The 24,083-nt window shown below is 40.7% G+C and overlaps 1 protein-coding gene across 2 annotated transcripts in view; it reads right to left on the reverse strand.

Moving 5' to 3' along the window:
- CENPF (centromere protein F) overlaps nucleotides 1-24,083 on the reverse strand; it is a 62,606-nt gene that overhangs the window by 12,989 nt on the left and 25,534 nt on the right. Inside the window, 8 exon segments of one of the 2 annotated variants that reach the window (NM_001256586.1) lie at nucleotides 2,057-2,218; nucleotides 2,535-2,711; nucleotides 7,018-7,170; nucleotides 8,404-8,888; nucleotides 9,429-11,691; nucleotides 12,928-16,322; nucleotides 18,170-18,305; nucleotides 23,731-23,853. In NM_001256586.1, coding sequence (NP_001243515.1) covers nucleotides 2,057-2,218; nucleotides 2,535-2,711; nucleotides 7,018-7,170; nucleotides 8,404-8,888; nucleotides 9,429-11,691; nucleotides 12,928-16,322; nucleotides 18,170-18,305; nucleotides 23,731-23,853 — 6,894 coding nt within the window. 2 annotated transcript variants of the gene reach the window in all.

Consider the following 24,083-nt stretch of genomic DNA (forward strand, 5'->3'; position numbering starts at 1 on the left):
TTGTCACTCCCTTTCTTAACATAATGTCCTACTAAGTAAGTAGCCCGGTGTATCTGTGTTTATCCAATGGGAGGCACACCCGGGAGGTAGGGGCGTGGGTCCATGGACATATTCTTGGTGGGCAGAACACTCCGGATGAGAGGATTGTGTCCCATTTGCCATTCTTGTGCTGTTGCAGTTTCAATGCCTCAGATGACATTTGCCGAGTCACACCAGATGAAGGCCAGAGATGTGGCTCACAACACTAATTTAAAGCCAAATGATATTATGGTTTATAACATAAATTTAAATGTTGAAGTAACTCAAACAAAAAGTGAACAGAATGGTGGGAGAATTATGTCATCAAGCACTTCTTAGTAGTACATGTTCATAGTTCCTTAAGCACAATTGCAAAATCAAAAAAACAAGTTCTGAAAATGATTTATAGGCAAAACTTGACCTGAACAGATATAAAGGAATTTATAGTCTTTATTTATCCCACCTTGTGAAAATATTCATACATTTTGCTATAAAAGTATGAATTTGATTATGAAGTATCACCCCAGACTCTGATAAGATATTATGTGATATGTGGCATATGCACTGCATTATCTAATATCTAAGAAATACAGAATTCTAAAATAATATAGCTCTAGAGTTTCTGATAAGAGATCATAAACATACAAAGACAGACCAAACTATCAAAAAAAAGAAAGAAGAAGCTTAGCAGCACATTGATGTTACAAGTAGATTTCCCTCTTTGTACATTTCACCTTGAAATAATTTCATCAGCAATGTTGCAATAAATCTGCACTTTCAGAATTTTCTATTTCTGATTCCAAATATAAATGGATTAGAGACAGATTTAATTCAATTTCAACAATGCTTATCAACTTCAATAAAATTATGAGATTTGAATAGACTCAACTAACAATGTACCATTTTGTACATATATAAATAGACATTCCCCACAGTACAACTGTCAAAGATTTTAAAAAAGGAGAAAGTAAGTAAATTAAAAAGTAGACCTGAAGCAATTTCTTTCTGTTATTAAACCTAATATCTCTCATTTTGTAGCAACAGGACATTATTGATCATTAATGTTATTTTAAACTTAGTTTGTATTTCCTTGGTATATTTCCTTCACCATGATAATTGTATAAGACTATAAACATAAGAAATCTATACCTAGTTATCTAACTTTTCTGAAAGGTATTTACTTTCCAGGTTCATATTTTACATTCTGGATGGCATTTGTTTTATGCAAAGTATTTGTGGGAATGAAATCAGCCTCCTTCTCTAGGAAGAACTACTATAGGACTTCCTATACTCTAACAATGGAACTTTCCAGGTGGTACGGTGGTGAAGAATCCGCCTGCCAATGCAGGAGACGCAAGAAACATGGGTTGAACCCCTAGGTAGGGAAGATCCCCTGGAGTAGGAAACGGCAACCCATTCCAGTATTCTTGCCCAGAAAATTCCATGGACAGAGGAGCCCAGTGGGCTACAGTCCACGGCGTCGCAAAGAGTTGGACATGACTGAGCAACTGAGCCCACACACATAGTCTAACAATACTGAGATTGGGGTTCACTTTTTTTCCTAAAGAAAAAAGTTTGATGGTCCCTGCATCGAGAGGAAGAGGAGAACGTACACATATGTATGGCTGGCCGAGCGCTTGGCCCACCTTGAGCCCCAAAGTCATGGGAAAGGTTTGGTGATAGTAGTGAACCTGAAGGCCAATCATTAAGACTTTCACCAAATCATTATCTATGTCTGGAGGGGCTTGCTGTCCTCTGTTATAGGCTTGATCTTCATATCCACTTCCGGAAGTCTCTGACATCCTCTACTTTGACAGGATGCACTGAGTGATGAATAAAGTATGCTCAAGCTATGGAACTGCATGCTGTCCTCTCATTTGTAGAAACAACTCAGCAGACAACTGATGAATGATTTTATTTATCACTACAAAAACTTTTTCATGAAAATTAAAATGAAAACACTTAATTTCATACCACTAAAACCACTGTTACATGTATAAGCCATTCTAAGTTATGAAGTAATGATAAGTGTACATACCTTGGTTTTCTTCAATTCTTCTAAAATCTCAGTGGTCGCTTTCAAAGAATTATTGAGTTCTTCTTTACTGGACTTTAAGAGGTCTATCTCCACCTTCTGTGAGCTGAGACATTCCTCCTTAGAAGTCAGTTTCTCTCGGTATGTCTGGATTTCCATTTCATGCTAGGGCAAAAAAAAATGTTACTTTAGCCAGGAGGCTCAAGTAAAAACATCATAAGGGAAACAAACAGAAAAGAAAACTGCTATTCCAAAGACCATGGTTTTTGGAACTCTCTCCAGGATGGAAATGTAACAAGGCATAAAATAAGACACGTGCAAATAACTGAGGGAAAGAAAGGGAAGTTAATAGAATGAGACCATTCACAAAATTGTGAAGCATAACTATAATACACAACACTGGCTTCCTTGCAAAAAGTGCCTCATCACCACCACCGACACACTCTTCAGCCTGCCCAGTCACCAGACCACGCATTTTTACCTGTTTGTTTGTATCTAGAAGCAAAGCCTGATGTTTGTTTTCAGCTTCCTGAAGCCGTAGCTGATATTCAGCTATTTCTCCTCTCATTTTCCCTTGTTCTTCCATACGGTCTTTGTGTACACAATCCAAACTCTTCTTCAATTCACTATTTTCTAGCATGAGCTCCTTCAGTTGACCCTAATGAGAAAAACAATAAAATTATGGGAAGATAATTAAGAACCTGGACATATATATTTAGGAACACTGAGTATGGAAGGGAAAAAAATCATTTATAGGCAAGACAAAATCTACATAGAATTAGTGCTATAATCCTTAGCAATGTACAGTTGATGTTCTATAGCCACAGATTAAACATCTACAAATTTAACCAACTACAAAACAAAAATATTCCACCTCCCCTCCCCCAAAATTCCAGACAGTTCCAAAAAGTTAAACTTGAATTTTCTGTGTACCAGGAATTTTCCACACAGCATTTACATTATATTTACATATTCTAGTGAGTTACTTATTGCTGTTGTTTAGTCGCTCAGTCCTGTACAATTCTTTTCAACCCGATGGACTGGGGCCCACTGTCCCTCTGTCCATGAGGACTCTCCAGGCAAGAATACTGGAGTGGGTTGCTCTGGAAGATCCAGAGGATCTTCCCAACCCAGGTATCGAACCCAGGTCTCCCACACTGCAGGTGGATTCTTTATTGTCTGAGCCACTAGGGAAGTCCAAGAATACTGAAGTGGGTAGCCTATCTCTTCTCCAGGGGATCTTCCTAAACCGGGATCTCCTGCATTGCAGGCAGAGTACTTACAGCTATTTACATAGTATTAGGTATTTTAAGTAATCCAGTATGGGCTTCCCAGGTGGCTCAGTGGTAAAGAATCCACCTGCCAATGCAGGCACAGAAGACTTGGGTTCGATCCCTGGGTTGGGAAGATCCCCTGAAAGAGGAAATGGCAACCCACTGCAGTATTCTTGTCTGGAATATCCCAAGGACAGAGAAGCCTGGCAGGCTACTGTCCATGGAGTTGCAGAGTCGGACATGACTTAGCAACTGAGCACATGCAGACTTAAAGTATACAGGAGGATGTGTATAGGTTATATGCAAACACTATGCCATTTTATATGAGGGACTTGAACATCTGTGAATTTTGGAAACTGGAGGGGCCTAGAACCCATCTCCTGTGGATACTGAGGGATGACTTAATTCACTTTAAATGGCGACTTCACCTCCAGGGGCAATTTCCTTTGTTCCAACCCCAGGTCACCTCCACAAGGAGTACAGGATCTCTGAAACCTCAACTTCATAACTAAGATACCCTGGACCAAACCTTCCTTGGCTCCCTTGGCTTCTCACTTTTTAAAGTACTTCTATTATGGTAATTTCTTGACCTCATCAACAGCACCACCAACACCTTTACACTCAAGCCCCCTTCCTTGGCCAGCTTACGTGCATCTTCTGTCACTTGAAGAATTTCCTTCCACATGCTCCCCACTCCTCTGCCCCTCTCTCCCTTCATGGTGCAGGACTAGCAAAACTGCAGCCCTAGAGGCATCTGGCTTCTCTGTGCGTGATCCCAAATAGCTGTTCCTACATGTGTTTATATACATGCTGTGTTCACTTTCTCATCAACCACTCCTCAACCCGCTCCAACCTTTTATCCCAGCTCCTCCTGAAACAGCATCATCAAGCTCCATGTTACAAACCCCATTCTTTAGCCGTCATCTCTTTCAACCTCTGAGCAGAATCTGATGCTGCTGACCACTCCTTCAGTCCCAAGACAGCCTCCACTCGTGCCTTCAGGAACAGGACACTCTCCTGGTTTGCCTCCTCCTGTCTTCTCAGTTCCTTTGCTGCCTCTTCCTCCTGTCTCACCCTACTTGCTGGGGGGTCACCTGGGCTGGGCCCTGAGCTGCCTCTTCACCTTCTCTTCTCCATCTGTATTTTCTACCATCCTCATAATTTTTAAACACTACCTATACTGTGAACTAGCCAAATTCATGTATCTTTCCTAAATCTTCCCTTCAATCACCAGCCCCCTGTGTTTTGTGTCACTTTAGATTGTACTCTAGTTCTTTACCATCTCTTCCTACTGCTCCAACCTTCTTGCATATTATTTTCCATCTGACGTCAGCCACAATGGTTTCCTTTCAATTGTGAAAATGTCCATAGGTGTTTATAATTTCAGAGTTTTGTTGCCCCCCCCCCTCCCCCGCCTTTTTTGGCTGTTCCACGTCTTCTCAGCACACAGGATCTTCAACCTTCATCACAGCATGCGGGATATTATAGTTGAGGCATGTGAACTCTCAGTCGCGGCACATGGGACCTAATTCCCTGACCAGGGATAGCACCCAGGGCCCCGGCATTGGGAGCACAGAGTCTTCATCACTGGACCACCAGGGAAGTCCCTAATTTCAGAGATTTTGTCACACTGCTCTATAGACTTAGAAGGCTCCCTCCTTGGTCGTGTTCTTCACATGGTGACTTCTTGCCTCGCAGTGGCATTCTCAGACAACCTTGTCTAAATTAGGTTGTTCCCTACTCCGATACCCAACTTCCCAAACATTCTGCAGAAAGGATCTTGTTTCCTTTATCACACTTAACAGTCGTGTTTTTTTTTTTTTTAATAATAATTTATTTATTTGGCAACACTGGGTCTCCACTGCTGCACACGGGCTTTCTCTAGTTGCAGCAAGGGGGGGACTGCTCTCTAGTTCTGGTGCCTGGACTTCGCACTGCAGCGTACCTCCTATTGCAGAGCACAGGCTCAGTAGTTGGGCCCGGACTTCGCACTGCAGCGTACCTCCTATTGCAGAGCACAGGCTCAGTAGTTGGGCCCGGACTTCGCACTGCAGCGTACCTCCTATTGCAGAGCACAGGCTCAGTAGTTGGGCACATGGGCTTAGCTGCCTCAGGGTCTGTGGAATCTCGCCAGACCAGGAATCAAACCAGTGTCCCCTGCAGTGGCAGGCAGATTCTTAACCAGTGGACTACCAGGGAAGTCTTATAGCACTCGAAGCGTTTATGATTATTTTATACATTTCCTATGGAGTGATTTATTGTGTCGAGATGGTAAGCTCTGTGAGTGCAGAAACCACTGGATAGCTATCGTTCCCCGTTCTATCCTCTGACCTTAGTAGTATTTACAGAATGAATAAAGCCATTGCAGACCAACACGCTCATACATACAGCCTTCAAGCTGAACACTTAGCCTTTTTTTTTTTTTTTTTGTAGAGCCTATAAATGAAATGCAAGTAACAATATACTAGGGATACTCTCAAACTGCTCAGTCCCAAGCAGATTTCAGCAGGTGCAGGACTCAGATGTCATTCATAGGAACTCCTTCCACATAGCATTGCCACAAATCCCATGAACCAATTGCTGAGATTAAATGCCAAAGCGTTTCCATTTTTATTAAATATCATATTTAAAGAAACGCACAGGGCTTCCCTGGTAGTTCAGTGGTTAGAATCCACCTTGCAATGCGGGGGACATGGGTTCCATCCGTGGTCCGGAAGATCCTATAAGCCACAAGCAACTAAGCCCACGTGCCGTAACTACTGAGCTTGGACTCCAGAGCCCGTGCTCCACAACAAGAGAAGTCACGGCAGCGAGAAGCCTGAGCACTGCAGCTAGACTAGCCTCCACCCTCTGTAACTAGAGAAAGTCCACAGGCAGCAACAAAGACACAGCAAAGACATACAGTTAAGAATTTTTTAAAAACCTACCTTATTTTTAAAAAAAGCACAAATTTCCCCCATTTCTTATACAGGCTATTCCAAATATCACTGCAACTTTATGTGATTATTCTGGTTCATAATCACAATTATATTTTCCTATCCTTTTCTAAAAACTACTTGGGGATGAAGTTGCACACGGACTATATGAATACAGGAATTTTACCATCTGGCTGCATGGTAGCTGCTACCTAAGTCTCGTTGTTAAGAGATTCAGGAGAAAGCGCGTGAATCAGCAATGTCTATTATGAGACCAGCAGTGGGAGTGGCAGCCCAAATGCTATAGTTCTGCCACCACCTGCCCTAAAATAGCACCCCAAGACTGCTCCAACTTTACATTTTACTGTGACTCTCTGTTACTTTGTTAGTTCTTTGCAAGATCAGTGCATCTGTCTCTAGCAACACTCTGGCTTGTAATCTGGGGCAGGCCAGGAACACAGCCTACTGAAAGCTGCATGCAATCCATTTCTGGTATGAGTTAATATAGTCAGAAGGGCTGTCTTCTATGAAAAACATATCTGGGCTCCTTGACAGGTATTTTGATGTGTTTGGGGGCCTCTTTGGACTCCTTCAGGGCTCATGACAGTGCTGGATGGCAAAGATTACTGCAGGTCTGACCATGACATAGCTTTGGGTTATTCTTTTCAAAAGCTAATAAAAGTTTGATACATCTCAGAAGATCGTACAAAAACAAACAAGGAGAGAGTGCACAAGAATTATTAGAGTGTAATGAATCCGTCATAGAGAAACTTACTTTGCTGCTCTTCACTTCTTCCAACATTAAATTTAATTCTTCCATTAGCCTGTTTTTCTCCCCACTAAATTCTTCTTTCAGTGCCACCGTTTTTTGTATCACTGCATGTATTTCCTTCTGAAGCTCAGTTTCCTTCACAGTCATTGTGTTTACCTGAAATTTCATCTTTCATTAGGATCTGCTTATGGTTGTCTGTTTGATCAAATTAATCACTGTGACACAGCATATTTGTGACATTCACATCCCTCCAATAATAAAATAAAACCCAGCTAATCCTCCCGTTACTAATCCACTCAAATAATATTCTCAAAACTGACTGATAAGCTTGCCTTTTCTTCTCTGCAAGATTTAACAAAAGACAGCAATAAGGAAAGGAATGACAAAGAAAGATAATATTAGCAAATCTTAAAATCCTTCATAGAGGTAATGATTTGAATTAAACTTAAACACCAGAAAGTATTTACGAGGCAGTGACTTAATCGATCAACCCTTGGATCTCTTATGTATTCTCTAGAGCCATGCTAAAACGCAAGAAACAGGATGATAGTTTGTTAAAACCAGTTAAAGCAGGATTGTTTGCATCCATCCCTACACCAGACTGAAATAGCCCAGTAAAGTCTGTCTAATTGTCTCTACCATAACTGCTATCACTTGCAAGCTATGCAAAAACTTGAAATTCTTGGAAAATATTGAGATACGATTGACTGTATTTTCTGGACAATCTACTTGTCCAATAAAAACTTAATTTGAAGGAATCACTTTCCTAGATCAGTAAGTATAGGGGAAATTTTTAACTTTTCTTTAATAGAGTTTCCTGATGGCAGATCTTCCCTTTCATCATCAGCTAACAAAACAGGAGACTGCCCAAAGAGAACGGGGCTGAAAGCACAAAATCCCTACGAGGGACATGTCCTGGGAGCCATGAGGGTTCTGTTGGTTATAATTGTATCAGTATCTTTAACAGTTATTTCCCCTAAAGGCAAAAATGGCAGGGCAGAGGCAAAAGTGATCTCTACTGATTCTGACTAATATGTGTTATACTCTCTACAGCAGTGGTACTCAACTGGGTATGGGTATGCGGGCTACTATTCTGATGTACTACAAGAAATAAACCATGCGCAACCCAAAGCTTCTTCCCTATCCAGGTGTCACAGTGAAAACTGGGCCAATCCATAGAAGTACCCCATGGAAGTGTGTGCCAAAGCTAAGAATTACTCACTATTGGAGCCAAGTCAATATGCCCCATAGTTCAAGACCCCCAAACTTAAAGCCTTTACAAAGTTTGATCCTATACAGCAAACGCTGTCCAGAAAGAAACAGAACTCACACAGTGGTTGCCCCTCCTCCTGACAACAGATTCAAATGTAAAGACATAAAGCCACTTACTTTTTCAACAAAGGACATTTTTTCCAATTTTGTCAATTCAAGCTCTTTCTCCAGATTCCTGGAAGAATTCTGCAGAGCTTCTAAGGTGTCCTGCAAAGCATCGTTTTTGGATTGCAGCACCTGAATCTTCTGCTCCAATTCCACCATCAGATTTTCCAGGTCTGCCTTTTGCTTCTTCCAAAGTTGCTGTTCTCCTTCCATCTGGGACAGTTTAGAGACAAGCTGCTCTTGGTCCCGAGTCTGACTTTTTAGTATACTGATTTCTTCATCCTTTTTCTCTAGTTTCTGTTTGCCATCTTCAACTTCTTGAATGAGGTCATTCACAGAAGACTGCAAAATCATGTAATTACTTTTGGCATCATCAAGGTCCTGCAGCAACTGAGCCTTCTCATGTTCAAGGGAATCTACTTGACTACTCAGGCTCTGTTCTTTGACCTTCCGGGTCTCTTGGTCATTACCCAAGGCTGCCATTTTCTCGTTTAGCTCTTCTAATTCTTTTTGCAGCATCTCCACTGCAGCTTTAGATTCTTCCTTCATCTGTACTTTTTCTTGCTCTTTTTCCCGCAATAGGTTTTCAAATGAAGAATTTAACGTTTCTAATTCAGACACTCGACTCTGCTCTTTCTGTAATTCTTTAGTCAGATCTTCTTTGTCTGATCTTATATTGACAAGATCTAATTGCAAACCTCTCAGATTTTGGTCCATCTCCTCCACTGTTGCTTTCAGGGTCTCTACTTCTGCTTTGGACTTCTCAGCCTCAAGAGTCACATGCTCTTGGTTTTCTCCTGATAGCTTGAGTTCTCTTTCAAGGTTCTCAACTGTATCCTTAAGGAAATCGGCCTGATGCTCACTTTCCTTCAGTTTTTCTAAGATATGGAGCTGCTGCTTTTTATCAGCATCTAGGCAGACTTTCAGCTTTCCAATGTTATTTCTCAGCTGTTGTATCTCCTCAAGTGGGGAGTCCAGACTCTGTTCTTCAACCTTCCAGGTCTCCTGGTCAACACACAAGATTGCTACTTCTTCACTTAGCTCTTTCAGCTGTGTTTGCAGCATCTCCACTGCAGCTTTAGATTCTTCCTTCATCTGTACTTTTTCTTGCTCTTTTTCCCGCAATAGGTTTTCAAATGAAGAATTTAACGTTTCTAATTCAGATACTCGACTCTGCTCTTTCTGTAATTCTTTAGTCAGATCTTCTTTTTCTGATCTTATATTGACAAGATCTAATTGCAAACCTCTCAGATTTTGGTCCATCTTCTCCACTGTTGCTTTCAGGGTCTCTACTTCTGCTTTGGACTTCTCAGCCTCAAGAGTCACATGCTCTTGGTTTTCTCCTGATAGCTTGAGTTCTCTTTCAAGATTCTCAACTGTATCCTTAAGGAAATCGGCCTGATGCTCACTTTCCTTCAGTTTTTCTAGGATTTGGAGCTGCTTCTTTTTATCAATGTCCAAGTGGACTTTCAGCTTTTCAATGTTATTTCTCAGCTGTTGTACCTCCTGGGCAGGAGAGTCCAGACTCTGTTCTTCGACCTTCCATGTCTCCTGGTCATCACATAAGGCTGCTATTTCCTCAGTTAGCTCTCTCAACTGTGTTTGCAGCATCTCCACTGCACTTTTAGCTTCTTCTTTCGTCTGTATTTTCTCTCGCTCCTTTTCTTCTAATAGGTTTTTCAATGAAGAGAGTAGCGTATCTAATTCAGACGCCTGACCTTGTTTCTCTTGTAGCTGTTTCAAAAGATTTTCTTTTTCAGACCGTATTGTGACAAGGTCTAATTCTAAATCTTTTAGGCGTTCAGTCATCAATTCTATTTGTGTTTTTAGGGTTTCCACCTCTGCTTTGCAATTCTCAGCATCAAGAATCACCAGCTCTTGGTTTTCTTCTGCCATCTGCAACTCCCTTTCAAGGGTCTCAACCTTGTCCTGAAGCGAGTCATTCCTCCGCTCGCTTTCTTTCAGTTTCTCTGAGACATGGAGCTGCTTCTTTTCATCAGCCTCAATGCGGACCCTGAGTTTCTCAATGCCTTTTCTCAACTGGTGCACTTCCTCTTGCGTGGAGCTCAGCCTCACCGCGACCTCACCCTTCTCCATCAGGGCAGCCTCCAAAGCCTTGGTGATGGCCAGCTTTTCATGCTCCGATTCGCTCAGTTTGGTCTGCAGGCTTTCGGATTCCCATACAAGTGAGTCTTTCTCTTTATTCAGTTGTTCAATTTGGTTTTCCAGCTCACTTCTTACCAGAGACAGTGCCTGTGAGTCCTTTTCCAAACTCTGAAGCCACTCTTGGAGATGCAGACACTCACTTTGATGAGATTCAAGCTCCCGTATTTTCTCCTTCATCTTTTCAGACATCTGATCTAGCTCTTGATTTTCTTTTGACAAAGTATCTAACTCTCCACGAAGCTGATCTCTCTCACTTGTGACCACTGAGAGTCCTTCCTCAAGACAGGTTATAACTGTTTGTTTATTTTCATTGTCTTTTTCTAAATATAGTTTCTCTGTTTGAACTGCCTCTAAGCTGGCTTCAGCAGAGAGGGCATGATGCTCCATGCTATCTTTCTCAGATTGAATCCTCTGTAGCTCATTTTCCACCTGGAGACATTTCTCTCTCCAGTTGTCAGTCACCTTGGCTACATCATCTTCAATACCTTCATGTGGAAATTTGCTTGTGACCATTTCTAAGTTGGAAGTGAGACCTCCTGAACTTTCTTCTCTCTGGTTATGACAAGAAAAGGATTCCAATTTTTCATTTAAATCTAATTTTTCTTTCTTAAGTTCCTCAACTATTTTTTCCAATGCCACACATGCTTCAATCTTGGTAGTTAATTGTACTTCCAGTAAATGGAATTTTGAGTCTAACTCTTTGATTTCATTTAGCAAGTTTTCAACTTTTTGGTCACGCTCCTCTATGCCATGAAGTAATCTCAAATTCTCATTTGATGTCTCTTTTACTTTCAGCTCGAGACTCTGAATGGTTACCTGATTCTCCAGAAAATCCCTAGGCACTGAAGCATTAGGCCCAGAAAGGGACAGTTCAGAAATGCATCCTGAACAGCCCTGGGCTGGATCTTCCACTGGGGTCTCATGACTGCTTTCTGAGGACTGCTCTCTGGACCATTCTTCTGTAAGTTTGGTTGCACCAGTCTTTGTTATTTTCTCCATCTCTAGACTGAGGTCCTGCTGAACATCTTTTTCACAAATCTGGTGAATCTCATGCTTTGGGGTCCTCTCTTTAGTTTCTGAAATATATTCTTCTGATTCTCTTATGTCACAGCTATCGTTTCCACCCAGAATAGCCTGTAGTTGCAAAATATAATAAGAATGCATCTTACTTTTCAAGAAGAATCAGAATAAATAGGCTTATTATTTTTTGGAAACTAGACACTTGTCTCTGCTAAATGGCCTACTGCCTACCAGATTCACATCTCTCCATCCAAATAGTCAACACAATTAAACAAACATTCAGGAAGTGTTCTCCATGTGCAAGGTCCTGGGTATTTATCAAGAAGACAAAGCCTTCAGGTCAGTTTATGTGATCATCTAAATTGTGATGTAGTTACATTTCAAAATTTGTTTCCTGTTAGGAATATTTTAAGTAGCCAAATTTGAAATTTTCTTTGGGATTATCAAATAAGAGGCTAACAAATTCCAAATTAAATGGTCAGCTTCCATCTTCAGCACTTATGACACTCTTCAATAAGAGAAGGCAGTAAGGTTTCATGACCAGATTTCCAGGTCAAGGACTTAAATCACTTAATATAAGCAGCCTATATTCTTGGATAAATCACATGTTTAAACCTCCCCTTCTCTTATCTGTAAAATGGGGACTTTGATCACAATTGCTGTCACCTCTCCATGTGCCTTCTACCACCCTACAGAGGTAGAGGGAGGTAATTAAGTGAGACTCATTGACTGTACACCATTATTAGTTTAGCTGGTAGACTAGAAAAGACAAAGGTATAAGTAACTAAACCACTTTTTATTCAACAAAGAAAAAAGTGTCTTTTAGAATAACTGATATCAAATCATAGATTTGTACCCAAGCAAAGTGTTAGAAAAGTATTCAGAATTACAAAATAAACACTAATATTTAGCTTCATGTCTATAACTCTGTAACATTAAAAAGTCTGAAAAGAGTAAGAGAGGTAAAAATTCTGATCACCTTACCATTCCTAAGTGCCAGTTTGAGATTCAATGTGTTTTATTAAATCACAAAGTGAAAATATACAGACATCCTCAAGAAGATATTCTGACTCTGTAACATGATTTTCTTGAGGAGACTTTAAAAAACATCTGTAGTAATGTCCAATATAATAATTTTTAAAGATGATGATGATAGAAATTACCCCCTAAATAAAGGTGACACACTTTCCTAAAGTTCTGGCTTATTTTTTCAAAACTTTGGTATATTTTGCTCTTATTTCCTTAAACCCTAAAAATATTTTAATTTGGATTTAATGTCGATTTCAACAAACACTGCATGCCTCCTGGGCACTCGACTAGAGAAATAGCACGTCAGTCCCGTGTACTTACATCTTCTATGTCGGTGCCAAGCAGAGACCGAGAGCTTAAGTCCAGACCCTGCAGCTGAAGCCGCGCCACCTCAAGCTCAAGTGTAAGGTGCTCTGCGTGTCTCTTTTCAGCCGCCAACTTGGACTCCATCTCCGCTGTCACATCTGTCAGCTTCTGCTGCCACTGTTCATTTTCTGACAAATACTGCTTCCTGAGGTCGTCAAGCTCCTCCCTCGAAGAACTCAGTAGCTCCTTGAGCTCTTTGATCTCCTTGTTTTTCGTAATCCCTTGACTTTCGATTTCCTCTTCCAGCTGCTTGAGGGACTCGAGGTACGTCTGACAGAGGGTCTCAAGTTCTCGAGCGCTCCTCAGTGGGACAGAGGGGATCTCTTTCTCGGTCAGATTCTCCTCCTCCAGACTACTACAAGAGACTTCCTCTACATTGGACTGGTTTGCCGAAACAGTCCCTTCTAGATTATTCAAAAGGGACGTTTCTGTTGTGTGCTCTAGAAGATCTTTGTAAAAAGAGGACTCTCCCAAACTTGCCTTACCAGGGCTGTCAGTCACACAAGAAAATGACAAGGACAGTAAATGCTCCTCCCCAGGTCCTGGTGGCACCTCCTTTACCAAGTCACCTTGAGAGCTTCTCAGACTCATCGACAAGACTGAATTTTCAGCCTTTAACGTGTCGACGTAGGACTGCAGCTCTGACATCTTAGAGCTCATCAGACAGTGCTGTTCGTGTAAAATTTTGTGCTCACTCTGTAAAGATGAAAATTTCTCCTGTAATTCAGCAAAGTGCATTTGAACCTCTTTGCTTGACATGGTCAAATGCTCATAGAAATTACTGTCATCCAAAGGATTTAAGTTCACAGATGTCTGCTCATCTTGTTGTTCACCAAATTCACCTTCTGGTGTTTCTTCCACTAACTCGCCTTGGAGAAGTGCATTTTCGTCATTTAATGTTTCAACTTCATTTACTAGTTTCCCTACCTCTTCTGCCATTTTACTAGTTGCTGTGATACATTCTGATCTTGAGTCATTCAGCTCAGATATGAGTTCAGACTTTTCAACCTGCAGGGCTTCACACATTTTCTCTAACTCATTCAGCTTGTTCATGGCTGTCTGTAGAGAACACTGCAGGTGGGCATTGTCCTGCTGACTTGTTGACAACTCCTGAAGCACTGAAATATATTTTTCTTCTGGATCTATTTCAGAGTCTCCAAGGCCACTAATATCTTGTGACTGAGGATCTTGTTGCAAATCTTCAGTTTCTAATTCTCTAGTTTGTAACTCATACTGTAGACACTCTTCCTTCTCACTCTTCTGAAGTTTTAATTCCATGTTTCTGACTTTAGATTCTACTTGCACCAGCTGTGCATTACAAGTGTCTGGAGAAGTATCTTTAACATCAAGATCCATCGGAAGTTGAAGGTGACATGTATTTATCTCCCTCTCTTCTTTCTCAGAGTCTTGAATTGGTTCCAATTCTAGACATTGATGCTCATGTTTCGTCTTCATTAATTCCATCAGGTGTTCATTCTCTTGTAATAAGGCACTAACTTCCTGTTGCATCTTATTTTGTTCTTCCTTTAAATTCATGATTTCTTGCTTTAAACCATCAGTCTCCCTCTTGGAGCTGTTTTGGATATCTGTAATCTCAGACTGCAGGGCTTGCTGCACTGTCTCCAACTCCACAATTAAATTCTGGTTTCTTTCTTCAGCTAATGCTAACTGTGATACAAATGCTTGGTGTTCCCTTGCAAATGTTTCCTTTAGCTGTCCTAATTCATTTTTTCTGTCTTCACAAACACCCGTGCACTCACTCAGCAAGCATTCTAATTTAGAGTTCTTTTCCTGAACCGCTTTATATTTTTCACTAAGATCCTGAAATGCATTTCCTGTTTCTTCACATCTTTGTAGTAAAGTAAGCCTTTCTTGTTTGTACTGATTAGATAACTCTGAAATGCTTCTGTCTCTTTCATCTATACAGTTCGAAAAACTCTCGGTTTTTTGGAGCAAGTTCATCTTCTCTTGAGTTAAGGTGGCATTAATTTCCTTGAGAGTCCCATTCTCTTGGGTCAACTCTTCAATGTCCTTTTTATTTAGAGAAATGATGGAATTCAGTTCCTTTTTCTCCAAGCTCAGGGTTTCAGACAAAAACTGTAGCTCCTTTAGAGATTCCTGAAGTAAATGGTTGTTCTTTTTTAACTCTCCAGTCTCTGCCTGCTCAGTTTCTAATTTTTCATTCAAAAGTTGCAACTCTCTTTCCTTGCTCTCCAGGGCAGCTAAAGTTTCAGCAACAACATTCTGATGAACAGAAGTGTCTTCTTGTAACTTACTAATGCGTTGGCTTGTTTCAGCCACAAAACTTTGATGCATCTGTTCTGCTTTCATGAGGTTTTCTTCAATTTCTCCTTTGATTTGCACCAACTCTTCACACTGCTTCTGCAGATCTGAGTTCATCTGCTTTTGCGACTCTAAGGAAAATTCAAGAGAAACAACTCTATTTTGCAACATGGATGAACTTTTCGGACTTTGGTCTGTTGCTACATGGCATCTGCTCCTTTCTGAAGGCACACTTTCTTGCTCTCCGATTATATTTGCAAAGGAATTGTTCAGTGCAGACTGCTGTTCAAAAGCTAAACGACTTCTCTGATGAGGCTCAATTGTCATCGCAGAGGAATCTCTGGATTTTAGCAGATCCCTGAGGCTCTCAGATTCAGCATGCAAGTCTTGGTAACGCTGGTCTTTGTCCATGATTTCACTTGACAGTAACTGAAGCTTATGTTCTAGGTCTTCCACTTGCCCAGTGAGGTGAGAGATTTTCAAACACATATTTTCTATCTCCTTCTCGTGTTTCTGATCTGAGAACTCAGCTTTCTGTTGCAGTTCTCCATAAGCTCGTTTCTGTGTCTCTGCCTCTGCGGTTTTGCTGTCAATCACATTTTGAAGGTTCCTGATCTCCACGTTTAGATTTTCTCTTTCCATCTCCAGAGTTCTTACCCTCTCATTATATTCATGACTTTTTATTTGTTGTGTCTTAAGACAAGTTTCCAAGTGATTAACTTTACTCTGCAAGCTTTCTTTTTCTGATTCCATCTGATTTAAAAGTTGTTCGTTTTCACTTTTCCAGCGAGAAAACAGAGTTTTCTCTTCTTTTAATTCTTCATATTCTTTCTTCTTTAATTCCAAAGCACTCAACAATGCTTCAGATTCTCTCTCTGTTTTGCTTAACTTTTCGTTCAGTTGTTCAATGTGATGTTCCCTTTTCTTCAAAAGGTCTTGAGAACAATCTCGCTGCTTTTCCAGGTCAGCCAAGGCAAGCTTCAGTTTCTCTAAAGTCAAGGAATTCTCTTGCTGATTTATCTTTTCTTGAAGATCTCTTAACATGGTTTCCTGAGAGGTATTCTTAGCTATTAAAACAGAAAAAATATATTTTTAAGTTGTCATGGCTTTAATAAATACTTATTCTACAAGAATTCTAAACTCTAAAAAAAAAACAAAAACAAAAACAGCTTAAGTCATGTAAAAATTGGCATTACTGCCTGTATACCTCCTTGAAAGTAAACCACCTGATAACTATCTAAGCTCATATAAAGAAAATGGTCCTTTTCAGGATGGTAATACATTTGTTTATCTTCTTTCTAAGCAGCATAACAAAGTGCTATTGTATAAAACACCAAGGGGTTATCTTCCTAAGCACTTGAAACCTTCTTTTATTCTTTTACCTTGTATATGCTTATGTATATTCATATTTTTGCCTTTTGGAAATAGCTATTCAAGGAGAGAAAAGTGTGACAAGAGCAGCACTAAAATGGAAATATCCCACATCACTATGCAACATCCCCGATATCTCAGAAAAGTTAATAACTTCTTTGCCATTTTAGCCAAAAATCCACAGGATCAAGCTTAAGTACAAGAGTATATGGTGCTACAGGGAATTATACTCAATTATTCTGTAATAACCTGTAAGGGAAAAGCATTTGAAATCAGGTGTGTGTGTGTGTGTGTGTGTGTGTGTAACTGAATCACTCTGCTGTACAACTGAAACTAACACAACACTGTAAACCAACTATACTTCAATTTTAAAATGTACATGGTTCTATATATCAGCAACTCTGGAGACGAACATAGGAATGTCAGTGAGGAGCAATGGCCCACACCCCAGCCCCTCAGAGTCAGGGTGGTGCCTGTGAAGATGAGAGTCATCAGGAAGATGTCATAGACTCCATCACTGCCTGTTCTCTGCTTAAAAACTCCCGTCTGCCCACAGGCCCCTCCGAGTTGAGAATAACCACACTGCCTTCATTCAACAATGGGAAGTCTTAAAGAATCTCAGTAGATGAAAAAGGTAGCATGTATTATAAACTCAGGTGTTATACCAACTGGACAGCAATTCCTCTTTTCAGCCCGCTCATCTCCGTCTACCTAATGAGAGTGGATGGTTGCTGGAGACAGGGCCACAGGGGCTATTTGTTTGTCAGAGCCTCAAGCAATGACACGGTGACCAACGCTGAAAAAAACACCCTCTTTCTTTCCCTATAGTTTTCTTTTCTTTCAGAACACCTGAAGATTGATATTTCTACTTCCTGCCGTGGAAAACTGAAAGCTGTATGGGGAGGTTAGAATTTAAAAAAGAAAAGAGTCAGAGAACGCTCAGGTTAAAAGAAATCCAAGACGTGCAAACACCCCAGGGGAGAAAATAAATCTAAATAAAGACACATGGCACATACAAATAAGTGTGAAACAGCGGAATCATTTGGTGTACATAGCCTCATTCTGTGGCTACATAGAAAGTAAGGAAATAAAATCATTCAGTCAAGTAAGCCATCCAAAAACAACGGTCACTAAGGGCTGGGAAAACATGCATTTAATATAGAATTTTCCATTATAAGGAAAACGGTAATGGGTGAGTAGATGAGCCGTCTGGATGTAACTAACAAACACACTTGAGACACAGAATAGCATGCTGGGGAATGAGACAGCACCAACAATTTACTTTTGTATGGAAAATATTTACCCTTTTGGTTTCAAAGTGCTGAAAACCAGGCATTTGGGGACTCAGTGTGTTCCAAAAAAAAAAAAAAAGTCCAACTATCACTCTAGAAACTAAAAAGTGGAAAAGCAAAAACTTTTTCCACATCAGCTGCTGACATCTCTCTGGGAGAAGATACGGAAAAATTCAAAGAAGTTTCTAATGACATCCAACCTCCCTCGAGGGAACAATAGCCTAGGGGAAGAACTCTAAAACGCCACTCACCCTTCATTTCTTCTGCAAAATTCTGGCTCTGACTCAAACACTGCTTGGCCTTCTTCAGTTCTTCCTCCAGGTGGCAGACTTCTCGGGCCCTTTGCTCAGACTGACTCTTGAGGAGGCTGTTTTCCCTCTTCATTTCCTAAAAGACAGGTTTAGGTAGTTGTCTTACTGTCCAGACAGATGCTCAGGCAACTCAGGACTTCTGCCTTGGTGGGACTTCTGTCTCATGGGACCATGTGTGCATCTCACTAGGAGAGGAATCACACTTGCCCTTCGAGCAATGAAGTTAGACAGTTTTATTTCAATAAAATGATATTATAAATAGAAGTCAAGCACGAAACCTAAAAACTGATAATCTTTTTCCTTCAAGAAGTTTACTTTTTGAACTTTCCAGGTGTCCCTGTGGTTGTTAAAACATTCGCATATAAGGAAAACCCTTTTTACAAGCCTCCCAAAGACACAATCACTCCAAGTTTCCATCACACCTAAATAATCAAATATATCTTTGCAAAGTTCCGAGGTGCTGACGAACCAAAAAAATTCATGTGATGATTTTTGATCTTTTTTTGTAAAACCATCTTAAGTTTCACTGCTATATGGGAATGTCTTTATGAGTAAATTACCTTTAATAAATGTTTATTAACGTTTGCAATGTACAAGATGTTGGAATGGGCATTATGAAAGGTGCAGTTACAAATTAAGACAGAGTCTCTGCCCTCAGGACAGGTACCTGCCAGGGGGCCATCACTTAATACATGGCAGGATGTGTTATATGCTCGAGAGAGGTGAAGTGTGCTATGGGAAATGAGAGGCTGGAACATGGAAGGATCAATTCTACAGGGAGGAATCTGAGGCTTCCCAGTGAAGACAGGTCTTTTGGTGGGTACCTGATTAAATGAAGAGCCGTGTATCGATGTGCCATAGAATAGCAGACAGACACATGCAGCCTCATTCTATTTTCTAGGGAGACCTATTTTTCTTAGTCTTAAAACAAAGTAGTATTTGTCTGCCGAATAAAAATGCTTCTTATTAACCATGTGACTTGCATAATAAATATTATAAATCCTCTATCCATATTCCTCAACCTACTGTTCAACCTTCAATGATGTTACAGTTGTTAATTATTTCAACCTACATTATATGGCACCTTCTGGATCACTGGGAATTGGCATGTATCATGACAAACTGACAGAACTACGCAACCCCCATCCTTGGAGTGGTGTGGGGAGGGGAGACTCATAAGCCGAACTTTAAAAGCACACAAACACACTTAGAAAAATATTCCTCTGAGAAGGGAATTTTTGAATTCTTAAAGAAACAGTTAAGACCCATCCTCCAAAACCCTACTGCACCGTTAGAAAACAGATGGCCCTGGCAACGTGGTGCTGGAAGCCTGCCTTCAATTATCAGTCTGGTTACTACCAGCAGATGGGTACTGATGTAGCAAAGCCAAATTCAAGAAGAGGGAGAATCTGGCTGGTACAAAGTACTTGAACACTTGCTGGCGGCTGCTGTGTTCGTGTATATATGTTCATTTCATCATCAAAATTTAAGAGCCCACTGCACTTATATTTCTGTCTCCTTTGTCTTGATCCTCCCTCCTTTCCATGTGCTCAACTGAGACTCTATCAAATTAAGAGATCCACCAGAACTAAAGGCCCGCACTGACTCATGTCAAAACTGACATTCATACCAGTCATTGTGAAATTCTGCACAGGATGAATGATCACTAAGGTGCAAGGATGTGATCGACTTAAATGAGCTTCATTCAACTAGAGAATGTGTAATCACTTGTTTGTTCTTCAGACTCAGAATAATCCCCACTCAAATTAGATCACAGATATGAAAGGAAAAATACCTTAACTCACTCTAACGCAGGCAGCGGGGCATTAGTAGTAGTGTTTCTTCCTAAAATTCAACAGCAGCTAGATTCTGTGTGTTCAATGTTAAGATCAGCCAAATGAGCTCACATAAGAGAGCAACTAGAATGTAACCATCTAAGATACATTTTGCAACTTGTATTTTTTGCTCTAAAAAAATCATTGAATCAAATGGCATCTACATTTAGAGGTGTGGCAAGAAAGCTAAAGCTGGGTGCATCCCAGCAGGAGGAAGGAAGGTGAAAAGAAGAGGAAGGAGGGACCCCAGGAGGGAGGGGGACAACTTATGTTTATGTGTCTGCTCATCTCTATCCATCATGTCCATAACTGGAGACATTTAAGTGAACACTAAGTGGAAAGATTAACGTGCCTTTATTCTGGCATTAGCTCCATAAATATTTGTTTCAAATGAAGAAACGTTCCGCCAACCCCGGGACCCTGAGGCTTATCATGCTCTGGCTGTGGCCAACCCAAGAATTTTAAAAGGCCAGAATTTAGAAAATGAATATCTGCAAATGAAGCTGTAGGCTGCCATCCATCAGCAATTAGTTTTCTGCACAGCTTACAGCCACTTAAGACTTGATTGGGTAGCTCATTACCAACAATGAGTTAAGCATACAAGGATACAGTCTCCCAGGCATCTCTCGCCACCAAACATGATTTGAAAAATTGGGCACCAGTCTGGAAACACACAACAAAAATCCCTATAACCACAAGCCAGCATTAGAGCTTAGCAAGCAATTCCACCCAGATCAACTTTGGTTTTAGAAGCAGCAAGGGAAGTGTCATTTCCTAGGGCCAGACAAAACACATTTCATCTACTGTGTGGCATCTCGTGACGGCACCCAGGAATGAAGCTTAAAACATCCCCGGCTGGCGCAAAGGATGGATGCAAAAGATGTGCTTCTCCCCTTCCGCCTCATCATTCTCGCCTGCCAGACCAGGTCCCTTAGAGGACCCCGTGTCATACAGGTCCCCACGCTCAGGAAGGTCCCCAAGCAAGTGTTCCCTCATCTTGGCTGTCAAATGACAGTTTATGATTGTCGAACCCCAGTGCTATGGGGCTGGCACTAGATGTTGGATGAGCAGCCTAGCTAAACCCTCCATTCACTTTGATACTAAATGTTAACTTTACCCTTGATTGGGCCATTAAATCACGTTTCCACTACTGATAATTTCTCATTGTGAGTGGCATATTAGTTTGCGAAACACGGACAAGGAACATTTCGGTACAACTGTCACATTATTTCAGCATCCAAAACCTATAAGCACACTAGACTTGCTTGCACTTACTTATAATTAGATACAGAAAGACACCCAGAGTGATAGCCTAGAATAGGCTATAATTTTAAATGCCAAAAATCTCAAATGCCGTGTCCTTTGCTCATCACTTTCTGTGCCTCGGGGTGACAGCAAACAGTGGTCACACCAAAAAAGTTCTAACAGTTATCAAGACCAAAGGGCCCTATGGGTTGGGCACAAGTCTAAGCACCTGACATACAATACTTAATTTAATCATTAATTCAACTCTGAAAAGGGAGGGGTTCTATTAGTCCTCATATGAAGACAAGGCAAGTCAAACTCAGAAAGGGTAAGTCACGGTCCCAAGGCCACAGAGCAGGTTCAGATCTCACTTCGTCTAAAGCCACCATTTTACCACAAAGTTATACCACATGTCAAACTGGATAGATTGTTTTTGATTCCAATCCCAATTCAAAATGTGAGAGCCAGCTAAGCCCTTTGAATTTTTGATATTATTCTCAAAAGAAGACACATAACACAAACATGCATTGAAGACTAATTCTAAGTGAGCTCTCTGGCCCTGTGCTAGACACCTCCATGACTGTCCTCACTGACACAGAACTTTATGAAATATTGAGCAAAACATGACTGGCATTGAACTCAGCACAGCTGGAGTTCATGGTGGACAGCTCCTCGGCTGACAAACCAGACCCTGCAGGGACGCATGAGTCTTCAGAAACACCTGCAAGAAATGTCCAGCTCGCTATGCAGCCTTGGCCCGACAAACCGTTTAAAAAGTGTTTGGACCCATTTAACCAGACGATCACTTTTACAAAATGTTTCCACCAGGCAGCCAGTGGAGTCGCAGGAGAGTTCCTGGCTGAAAGGGAAGCTCAGAGAGGGAAGAGCTCGCTGCCAGTCTGCCTGTGGAAATGTTAGCAGAAGCATCTGTTGGTTGGTCCCCACTGGCCAAAAGGCAAACATTTGTTTTGCTGAAACAAACGCTTCCATTTAAAAACGTTTGCTGATGAAACCATCATCTGATATGAAGCTTTCCTCTACTCAGGCGGCTGGGGCTGGGGCCGCCTCTCTCCAGCAATATTACCCCTCTGAGGCTATAGCTGCTTTAACAACCTCTTCTTTGCCACTGACAGATGTTCTGATTCTAGAACCAATACACTTTTTGAAGCTGAGAGGATAAATACATTTAGACTTGCCTCACCTGGATAAATCACTGTTCCTTACACAGAAAAAAAAAACAAAACTGTATAATCTAACAAGTAATTTTAGATATGTAAAAGATTTAATATTTAATACTTTAAAAATATTTTAAAAACTAGTGAAAAATAGTCTTCCCTGTGACATTTGATGGAGAAGCAACCTCTACTGTTCTGCTGTGCTTCTTCATAAGACTATGAGGCTGACTTACGGCTCTACTCAAACTGTTTTCAGCCTACGAACTGTCCCTAAGTGGTTTTTAATTGAGTCCTTTAAAATAAACTCCAAGCAACTAAATAAATTCAGAGAGAAGCAAATTAAAGTAAGTATGGATAAAATCTATTGGTAGAAGCACTATCAGGCTACTCTTCGTATCCTCGTCACTGGGAAACCTCATGCACCATGTGTATCATGACCATGACTCTACAAAGACACCACCACCCGTGCCTGCACATGTTTAACATGAAGATTAGTGTGTGACTGTTGAAGCCAGAGTCATACAGTTATTAGATAATGCTTTTGTAACAATATTAAATCTAGAAACCCTTTATCTGTCAAAAAAATTTTATTTAAGTCTGTCACTTTGGAAAGGGGACTTAAATCATACCTTCACCAATTTTGTTACTTTTCACTTAGAAAGCCCCTTGCAGGACTTCCCTGGTGGTCCCGTGGTTAAGAGTCTGCCTGCACTGCAGGGGACACGGGTTCTATCCCTAGTACGGGAATATCCCACATGCCAGGGAGGAACTGTGTGAGCCTCTGTGCTGCCACCGCTGAGACTGAGTGCCCCAGAGCCCCGCGGCACAACAGGAAAAGCCCCCGCAGCTAGAGGAAGCCCATGCAGTGCAGACCCAGGCCTAGCAAAAGTAGATACATTTTAAAAGTAAAAGGAAATAAAAAGAAGAAAAGAAAATCCTGTGCTTTCTTCCATCCTTCCATCTCACAGGTGGTCTAAATCTATCTTAAAATAATAAAGAATAGTACCAAACGGATTTACTACAAGTCATGTTTTCCTATAATTGCTAGATGCTTATTAGTAAGTTACATCAGAACAGAAAGTGAAAAAACCACTTATGTTCTATGTCATAGATTATATACAAAACACTTCGTAATACTTCTAGCAAATAAAAAAGAAAAACACTATATGGGGAAAATGGTGCAGAACTTCTTTAATCCTTGCACTTCCTCATACACAGAAGCAAATAAATGCTCTCTGCTCCTTACCTCACTGCTTCTCCTCAGCTCATTTTCCTTGGTCTGACTTGCCTGTAAGGCCTGTTCAGTTTTGCTGAAATTTTGCTTAAACTCTTCCAATTTTTTTTCTATCTGTTGCTTTACAGATGTGACCTACAAAGAGAAAACAAGGCAAAGCTTCATTTTTGTTTTAACTTTTCAATAGCTATTCATTCTTAAATAATATTAAATTCTTAAATAATAAAAAGGTCATGGAATATAAGAATGAAAGCAATCTATTTTGGTTGAGACATAGTATATATGTTATAGCTTAACATGGTCCTAGAAGCTGAACTTAAAATACCATCATGTTAACCCATGACATCACTTGGCAATAGCATACG

This window comes from Bos taurus, chromosome 16, assembly GCF_002263795.3.
Source record: "Bos taurus isolate L1 Dominette 01449 registration number 42190680 breed Hereford chromosome 16, ARS-UCD2.0, whole genome shotgun sequence".
Taxonomy (NCBI): Eukaryota; Metazoa; Chordata; class Mammalia; order Artiodactyla; family Bovidae; genus Bos; species Bos taurus.